General features: G+C 36.4%; 1 protein-coding gene across 3 annotated transcripts in view; it reads right to left on the bottom strand.

Moving 5' to 3' along the window:
* Nucleotides 1–3,333: 3,333 nt before the first annotated feature.
* DLGAP5 (DLG associated protein 5) overlaps nt 3,334–9,792 on the bottom strand; it is a 39,101-nt gene continuing 32,642 nt past the window's right edge. For 2 of the 3 annotated variants that reach the window (XM_067734876.1, XM_067734882.1), the window contains exons 16-19: nt 8,465–8,525; nt 7,396–7,639; nt 6,509–6,558; nt 3,334–3,853 (exon numbers count right to left, since the gene is read on the bottom strand). In XM_067734876.1, the coding sequence (XP_067590977.1) occupies nt 3,713–3,853; nt 6,509–6,558; nt 7,396–7,639; nt 8,465–8,525 (496 nt within the window). In that variant the 3' untranslated portion in view covers nt 3,334–3,712. The remainder of the gene's footprint in view (nt 3,854–6,508; nt 6,559–7,395; nt 7,640–8,464; nt 8,526–9,792) is intronic. The other variant, XM_067734891.1, reaches the window with a different exon arrangement.

Raw genomic sequence — 9,792 nt, 5'->3', positions numbered from 1 at the left:
TATTTAATTGGGGCAGTTTATTCTTGATAATGCGCAATGGACTCAATGGAAAAGGACTCAATGGAAAAAGAAATATGTAGCAATGTTAACACTGCATCAGAGTCTCCCAAAGTTTTCAATATTTGCTAAACTATTTTTTAAAAAGGAGGGACTTCCCTGGCAGTGCAGTGGTTAAGACTTCGCCTTCCAATGCAGGAAGTGCAGGTTCATCCCTGGTCAGGGAGCTAAGATCCCACATGCCTCATGGCCAAAAAACATAAAACAGAAGCAATATTGTAACAAATTCAATAAAGACAAAAAAAAAAAAAAGTAAATAGGAGTAAATACTACCCCCAAATTAACCTCTCCAACAGATGCTACAAAGAAATTGTTCTATTTTCTTACTTCAGGAAACATAATATATTCAGGAAATGAGAAAAGCAGAAAGAAAAAGTTTACATATAGGCGACCCATAGACAATTACTGGTAGCATTCTGGTATATTTCTCTGGACTCCTTTTAACTATTTCATCTCTCTAAACTATACTTCACTGCTTTCAAATCAGTAATGGATACCAATATCAGACAATCTTCCCGTGGGTTCTTTTGGTTTTATGAAATCTCCAGATTTATAGAGGGGAAAAAAAGTAGGTTTTTAATTAGAAATGTAATCAGCTTGAAAAAGTTAATAGTTCCCATTGGTAATACTCTCAACCATGCCTTTCCTCATTACCAGCAAGGCCAAAGATTAATATAATTTCAAAACCAGGGTGTGCTCACATCACCTCATTTTATAGGAGACCAAATATTATTTGATCTATTATTGTTTCTACAATACCATCTTCTCAAGTATTTTTTTGCCACAGGTTGTGTCCCCCAGGAGGCAAAGAGATTAGAATGCAAGAGGTTTATGAAGGAGTGCCCTTTCTCTCAACAGGTGTGGAGACGAGAAGGCACACAATTAGGCAGAGTAAGAAGTTGAACATCCATGCCTCAGCCTACACTATAGGGGTTATGAGCTGGGATGATGTTTTAGAGCTGTCAAAAGGGGGATGCCTTCATATTTTCACTTCAGTCAGTTGATACAGGCCACAGTCTGATCTTAGGAAACAGTCTGATCTTGGGTGAAGTGGCTTTCTTCACCTGAGACAGTTCTCACACGGGATGATTCCTAAGGACTGTCTGCTAGCAGCAGTTATAGCAACTAAAAAAATGAGTCCTTCAGTCCTAAAGTGGGATGTGAGCAGCACATCACGTCTCATTTCAAAAAGTATGTTAATTCCTTATTCTAACGTTCTGATCTTGACTGTTGTACTCCAGTGATTAAACAGAAGAACATAGTAAGCTATGGAGAAAAAAGGGAATTTGGTTTATACAAAATTACTTAAATCCTCTGAGCCTTGGTTCCTTTGTCTGTAAAATGAACTGTATAATACATTTTATAACACATCTTTTGTCTATAAAATGGGTTACTATGACCATTGAATAAAATATTGTTTGCAAAGAGGTTGTCATATAGTAGGTCCTCAATAAATGGAAATTCCTTTTTTTTTCTTTTTGGAAAGGCTCTTGTTCTACCCAGTTTTCTTTCATTTTGTCTTTAAAGATTTTCTTAATACCTCATAATTCTAGAGTCCAATAGCCCAAGGACACTCTCTCTAGTTGTAGGACACATTGATGGCTGCCTACCCAACTCATTCCCTGCTTCCTAACAGTCCTGGTTTTACCCAGGTATAATCCCAGATAAAATAGGGAAACCTGATTAGTTTAAGCAAACCCCAGCTGATCTGCAGATGGAGATGTGGCATTAGCTGGCCTAACCAGACTAAAGGGAAGGACACAGCTCTGATTACCACTAGCACCATCATGTGACTCCAAAAGGACCCAGCTTTAGAGACACTGACACCAAGGATGCCAGAATGAACTATGAACAGATGTTGGACTTCGATGGCATCACTGAGCTGTTGATTATAAAGTGCCTGAAATCACCCTGACAACTTGTGAAATAATAAATTTCCTTACTGTTAGGCCAATTCGAGTTCAATTCATTATCACTTAATAGCCAAAAGCTTTCTAAATGATTCAATAGTACATCTTATTAAACCTACCAAAAAATCATGTTTACTCATATTGTTTTATTCTCATCTACTTTATCCTTGAGGGCAAACATTATTTTATTGTTATGTTGCATTTTAAAAAAAAATTTATTTATTTGGTTGCACCAGGTCTTAGTTGCGACAGGCAGGCTCCTTAGTTGTGGCTCCAGGGATCCTGAGTTGCGGCTCGCCAGCTCCTTAGCTGCGGCACACGGGCTCCTTAGTTGTGGTATGCATGTGGGATATAGTTCCCTGACCGGGGATCGAACCCGGGCCCCCTGCATTGGGAGCTCGGAGTCTTATCCACTGCACCACCAGGGCAGTCCCATTGTTGCATATTGCTTTATATAGATTCTAAGTCTTGGGTTGCTTTGTACCCATCTCTTTTACATGTTCATGGCCCTGGACCCTTAGAAAACCCTAACTTTTACATAAAATGTTTCTTTGTTCTGAATGTCTTGCTTGGATTATTCATTAATGGGCTGTTAAAGCTGCTTTTATATTTTGTTAAGACTAGGCATTCTGAGAATATGCTTCTAAACCAGCACCTCACATAGTCTCCTAACTGCTCACGTGGGCTTGATAATAAATACTGTCTTTTCCACAAGCCTAACATACCTTCCTCTGACAACAAAAGTAGATGTGCTTTCCCTTCTTGTTTGCAAACTCTTCACCTTAAAGGACTATCCATAAAGTTTCTGCTTGTTTGGTGAATACCTCGAACACTCACCTCATTTGCAAACAGAAATAACTGGATCCAGGTCTGGTGACGAGCTCTAGCTACAATGAGTCATCTTGGTGCTCTGTTATTCTGATCACCCTGTCTTCTACAAATCCTGTAGTTAAGAGTTTCATAAAAGAGAAAATATTTCGAACGCATTAAGTGATTGATATAATTCTCTTTAAGGGAAGGCAGCATTTCCTTCAAAGGCTGTCAGTCACGTCAAGGGGAAAATGAAAAAAAAAAATACAAGAATTTAATGGGAACCGCTTATAATTTAACCATGTGAAACTGCAGCATGTAAACTGACTTCAGAATCCAGAAAGCTCATCTAAAGAAACTCAACGTACCCTGGAAAATGCACTATGCAAAGCTGTTCAACATCAACAAATTTAAGAGTTCAAATTAAGAATAAAGTATAAAGGAATGCAAATATTTCTGTCAGAGTTTAACACTATATTTTGATTAAATGAAAGAATGTTCATAAGCTCTGAGTAGGTATACTTAACATTTAAGCTTATACATTTTAAACAAGAGAGGCAAGGCACAGTACATTTTTATTCTGCATGGTTAATATACAAAATTTCCCCACTTCCCTTGAGACACAGTATCATATCTAAAACATACTTTGATGAACACTGAATATTGAAATAGTATACAGTTGTTCCTCTGAATCCTGGGGTGGGGGGTATTGGTTCCAGGACACCCCCCCCCATACACATGCACAGATATCAAAATTCAAGGATGCTCAAGTCCCCAACAGTAGGCCCTCAGTATACGGAGGGCTGCTGTATGACACTATATAAATGGATTGAATAGAAGTGAACACAAATACATATTCTTCAACTTTTCAATATTCTAAGAATATACCACAGCACTGATAACATGAAGAAAAATGTCTGGATTTATTTTTAAATTCAAAATTCTTCTGGTTGATCTCCACTGAGGGGCTTTAGAGGTGAAAACGTAATCAGGTTACCACCAAAGGGAATGTGTCTGGTACATTCTTGATGTCTTCTTTCCACCTGAGTGAATGTATTACTGCAGTTTAGGCCTGGCTAGAGAATAAATTTAGAGAAGTCACTAAAGTAACCATCAAGAGTTTCACCAATTAAGTTTTCAACATTGCAAATTAGTAATGGATTAACTAATAATATAAATGACGTTTCTTATACACAATAAAAAGTTATTAATGACATGATTATGCTACTTTCCATGGATCTAATTTCAAACATATAGTTTTTTTTAACTGAAAAGCATATTAGGAATATACGCCTTAAAAGGTGATTAGTAATATGTAAATGGACTTCAGCAACATATGCAGGATGAATAAAACTGAGGCCACTTATGCAGATTCCACAAATCCTAGTCCATATAATTGTACTTAATAGGTCTTTTACTAGTGTGATCCTGCTGGGATCCTTTTCTTTGTTCCCTCTCAAACCCTACTTCAAGTTCAAATGATGCACAGAGCTAGTAATAATGTGGGTCTAAAATAGACAGGTGGACCTATTAAAAAAAAAATCCAGCAAAAAAAAAAAAAAATCCAAAAATATAACTTCTAAAATTTATGGAAGTGGAAAATAATTCACAGGGAGACTAAGTTTTAAGATACTAAGATTTATCAACAAGATAATATATGATAACTGTGAAGCAATTTTAATCATTTTACTAATGTATCAAAAATAGAATATTATGATTCATTAACATCCAGATTTATTTATAATACCACATATTATCAGAACCAATCATTCAGAATTCAGCTCTGAGAACAAGATTAAATCAGGTTTATATAACTTGGCCTTATGCTGAAATCCCTGTCTCTCTAGGTCTCAGCCTAGGATTAAAGAAACCCAAGACTGGGACTTCCCTGGTGGCGCAGTGGTTAAGAATCCGCCTGCCAATGCAGGGGACACGGGTTCAAGCCCTGGTCCGGAAAGATCGCACATGCCGCGGCAACTAAAGCCCGTGAGCCACAACTACGGAGCCTGTGCGCCACAACTACTGAGCCCGTGCGCCTAGAGCCTGTGCTCTGCAACTTACAATGAAGAGTAGCCCCTGCTCGCCACAACTAGAGAAAGCCTGCACGCAGCAATGAAGACCCAATGCAGCCAAAATAAATAAATAAATTAATTAATTAAAAAAAAAAAAAAAGAAGGCTTGGACTGGGACTTCCCTAGTGGTGCAGTGGTTAAGAATCTGCCTGCCAATGCAGGGCACACGGGTTCCAGCCCTGGTCCAGGAAGATCCCACACGCTGTGGAGCAACTAAGCCCGTGTGCCACAACTACTGAGCCTGCACGCCTAGAACCCATGGTCTGCAACAAGAGAAGCCACCACAATGAGAAGCCCGCACACTGTAACGAAGAGTAGCCCCCGCTCACCACAACTAGAGAAAGCCCATGTGAAGCAACGAAGACCCAATGCAGCCAAAAATAAAATAAATAAATTTATTTTTAAAATAAATAAATAAAGAAGGCCAAGACTAAGAAGGAACAGTGTGGTCGCAGTAACACACTCCGTTCAGCTCCTGAGATGTAGCCACCCCAGAAGGCTGAATACAAAGAAGGCATCTTCGAAAGATAATAAAAGTCAACATATTCGGAGGTCCTTAAGGAATTAGTGGCTTAAGGACGCCAAGCATTTGCCAGGCTTCATGAGGTTAACAAAAATTGTTTGTTTGATCCTACATTTGCCTTAATGAATTTTTTATATTCTGAGATCGAAGATTAGCAAACCAAAGCCACTCCCTGATTTATTTTAGCAATTGGTCCTGGAAAGTTTCAAGGTAAGGTTATAAACCAGAGTTGTTGACCATGGCCACATGTTAGAATTGCCTGACAAACGTCCTAATACAGATCATTGAAATAAAAATATCTGGCAGTAGGGGGTGAAAGCCAATGCTGTAAACACTTAGTAGGCAAGAGAGCACTATTCCATTCATGCCCTACTATTCAGTGCCAGCACCCATGAATGCGAATCAGACAGCTCTGCCTAAAGAGGAATTTATAGTTAATAAGGGAAATAGATTCCTGAAAGTACAATATGTTTTAGGAATACAGTATCATTTATTCATATTATACTCTTAATAAGAGATTCAATGTGTGCACTGTATGCATTGTGCACCTGTGCCTATACAGAAATTAACATGCGAGAGATGAGAGCTTATACAGGAAGGCTTCACAGATGGGCAAATGTCTGAACTAGATTTAAAGGCAAGAGGTCACTAAAAGTAAAGGCTGGGGAGCTTCCAAATAAAATAGCAGGACATAAATATAGTAATCTAAAAGAACTAGAATGAAAATAAGCAATGACTGAAGGTAGGACAGACATTATCTCCCCAACTGTAAGCTTCAAAAGTATAGAAATCTTGCATTATATTTTTCATACATCACTGAGAACTACCCAGCATAATCCAAGCTACGTATTAGATGTTCAAGTATTCAACCACTTTGTCACAACAAATTTGATACATAAACCATATAGAGAATTAAATCTTCAGAGTTTAATACTAAAGCACACTATATTTTAAAGTATTAATATAACAATACAATTTTTCCCATTTTGAGAAAAAATGAATAAAAGTGGATTTCAGAGTAAATAAAACAATGACAAGATGTAAACTTTGCACGTAAATTGAAAAGTGAGTAATATTCATTTTATAAAACAAATCTGGAATATAAAGAACTTTTCAAATCAAGTTGGAAAACTTACTGAATCAAGAAGATGGCATTCAGTAGTGAGACTTTTATTATCCAACAGTACTGAAAAACAAAAAGGAATAATTTTTAACTTTTAAAGTAATATTCTCGCAGTTAAGTGTTGTTAGAAAGGAACAAAGCCTTGAAAGATATGAAAAATTCCATACATCATATGCTAAGAAAAATATGGATCATCTTATGCTATAATATTTTTTTAAATGTAGTTAAATTTCTTTGTAAAATTCTCATCCTTAATTTCAGTATAAAAAAAGGCTTCTATAAATAAATCTCATGCTTGTAATTTAAAGGTACCCAAAAGATGCTAGAACATAGCTGGAGTGCCTTAAATGTCTGACCAAGGTTATAATGTTTATTTTGCCTTAGACCCCAGCCAGAAGGGCACCATGCAGTAGCAGATGAAAATAGTAGGTGAAACCATCACACATTATATTATAACAAAAATACAAGAGCCATTTCCTACTGAACAATCACAACACAGTAGGTAGGAAAAGGCACTAGGGCAGAAAAAGAGGGTGTTTTGAAGAAAGGTTTGAGGATGTTTGATGGAAAAGAAGAGAACTAAAGAAACTTCAGGGAATTTTTCTGAGTCTTCACAAACAACAAAGGATGCCACATAGTTAGGTCTAATGTAAAGTGCTGCTGACATCCAATATGGATTAGTATCTGTTGTTGATTTTTAATGGGTCTACCTCAAAAGGTTTGGGTGGATAGTAGGGTACCACAACACAAACTAATTCTCACAAGATATTTACTGCAAGTGTCCAATTTCTCAACCTTCATTCTTGGAAACTGTATCCCGAAGTGTTTATAATAATCTATACTTTAGTCCAAGTTCATTTATTTAACAAAGCCTCATTTAAATATATTAAAAAACTTTACCTGACTGAGAAATTTTAGTTTCTTCTTCCTGTGAGACGTTATTTTGTGATGGTACATTTTTTTCAGGGCTAATCATCAAAACGTCCTGTGCTGTAATTGAATTTAGCTCCATTCCATACACAACATCTGAAATTTCTTCCTTTTTGTTAGTATTAACATCATCTGCCGCTTTGCCAGCAAGGAGAGCCAAATTCATTCTTTCACTAGGCAAACAATTTATTTCAAAGTTTATCTTATTTACATCCTGGAAGTAAAAATGTTATTACATTTAATTACCCCAAATTGAAATAAACAGAAAAAGTCTTATTGCTATTAAAAATAAGAAATAATACAAGGATGACATTCTGAGCACAAGCTAAAGAACACTGTAAATCCTACCATCTTGCTTCTTGAACAATTAGATCAGATAATATTACAGCAATAGTACAAATGAAGGAAAGTTTCTCAGCAAGTACCAACAGTCCAGCTCAGAGATTGGCAAACATTCCATGTGATAGGCCAGGTAGTACAGTTGACCCTTGAACAACATGGGTTTGAACTGCGAGGGCCCACTTATACGCAGAATCTTTACAATTGTAAATACGACAGGATCTGTGGTTGGTTGAATCCACGGATGCGGACCCACAAATATGGAAGAACCAAGTATAAGGGGTGCACCAACTGTAAGTTATACGTGGATTTTTGACTGTGCAGAGGGATGGCAACCCCTCATGCTGTTGTTCAAGAGCCAACTATAAATATTTTAGGCTTTGTGATCCAAAGAGTCTCTGCACAAACATGAACACTCTACCGTTATATTTTGAAAGCAGCCAGAATCAATACATAAACAAATGACTGTGGCTGTGATACCATAAAACTTTATTTACAAAAATAATCTTGATGTGAGCTGAAAACCAAATTGGCACTATGATCTCAAACAAGCCAAAGGTCTTTGAAATAAGAACTGTAATTCTATATGACTGCTTTAGATTTCCAGTGGAAATTCTGGAGGTTGTTTATGGAATTACTATATATAATGATATAAATAGATAACATACTGGGCTACCTAATGCACTGGTATAGGACTTACATGGTTTACTTCAATTAAATCTTGTAATCCAGGACACTTAGCATCTTCTACTATGCTGTTCCTGAAAAAGGAAAAAAGCAGCATTGTACTCAGATAATTAAACATTTTGCTATGTTTTGACTTGTGTTTTGAGACTATCCTTTATGGGTCAAAGATGCAGCCTCATCCAAAATCAGGCCTGTTCCAAATAGATTAGTTTTGGATGACAGCTACTTCAGGATGGCCTTACAAACCAAACACATTTTCCTCAGAAAGCTCACAAGCTGTGACCGTGCTGGTCAGTCTGCTGGCAATCTTTTGAACCTCAGCCAAATCCAGAGCCACATACTAGAAAAGTCAGGATAAAGCTTACTTCTGGGGGATTAAAGCATCAACTCAATTATTGTATGGCTGGAGTTGCCTACCTTTACTTGTTAGCTAGTTATAGCACAATATATTCTAATCCTGAAGTTCTTAACTTGCATTTTACTAGAAACATTTGTCTCAACCTCTTGGAGTCATTTAAAAATATGTATATATACTCTATTTTTCTGGTTTTCAGCTTCACTTTGCCTTCATTGTACAAAGTTGTTTATTTGTAAGATGCTCTTTCAGGACTATTATCAGAAATAAAGTAAAAAAATTTTTAAAGAGTACTTGTAATATCACTTAAATACAATTTTGGATCTTCTTAGTACAGGATAATGAACTACAGGGTACACAAAGTAAAGTAACTTGCATTTAAGAAATGACAATAAATTGGTATTTTATAATCCACAGATTTGTAAAACATCTAAAATAATTTAATCCCTACAAAGGCTAAATATACTTTAGTTTATACTGAAAACTGGAAATTTTATAACTTGTTCCATGAAATATTTAAAAAGAAAAACTTTCATTTGTTTCCCCATTGAAATAGTCAATGCATAGGGTGTTCTTTATTTTTGACAACCTTGTTTGGCGTGACGGCAGAATATTCAATGCTGTCCCATCTCCAGATTAATAATAAATCCAACAGTCCTATCTTGGCTCCAGACTACAATTTTATTTCCTACTTAAAGTATCTTTTTCCTATTATATTTCTGGTACATTTATGTTCCACGAACAAGGACTATATAGGTAATTTTGATGCATCTTTGCAGAGGCAGTACTATGTAGCATAAAGAATGTAGGTAACATCCACTCTCACCAACTGTAAGCTGAATTTGGGTAAGTTACTAACTTTTCAAGTTTCCTCATTTTTTAAAAATGGAGATCTAGTACCTCACATGGTTGTTTTGAGGATTAAATGAGATAATATATGATAGGAACCTTGAACAATATCCAGCCCATAATAATTGTTCAGTACA

This window comes from Pseudorca crassidens, chromosome 1, assembly GCF_039906515.1.
Source record: "Pseudorca crassidens isolate mPseCra1 chromosome 1, mPseCra1.hap1, whole genome shotgun sequence".
NCBI lineage: Eukaryota > Metazoa > Chordata > Mammalia > Artiodactyla > Delphinidae > Pseudorca > Pseudorca crassidens.
This window is presented reverse-complemented; position numbering and strand designations above follow the sequence as displayed.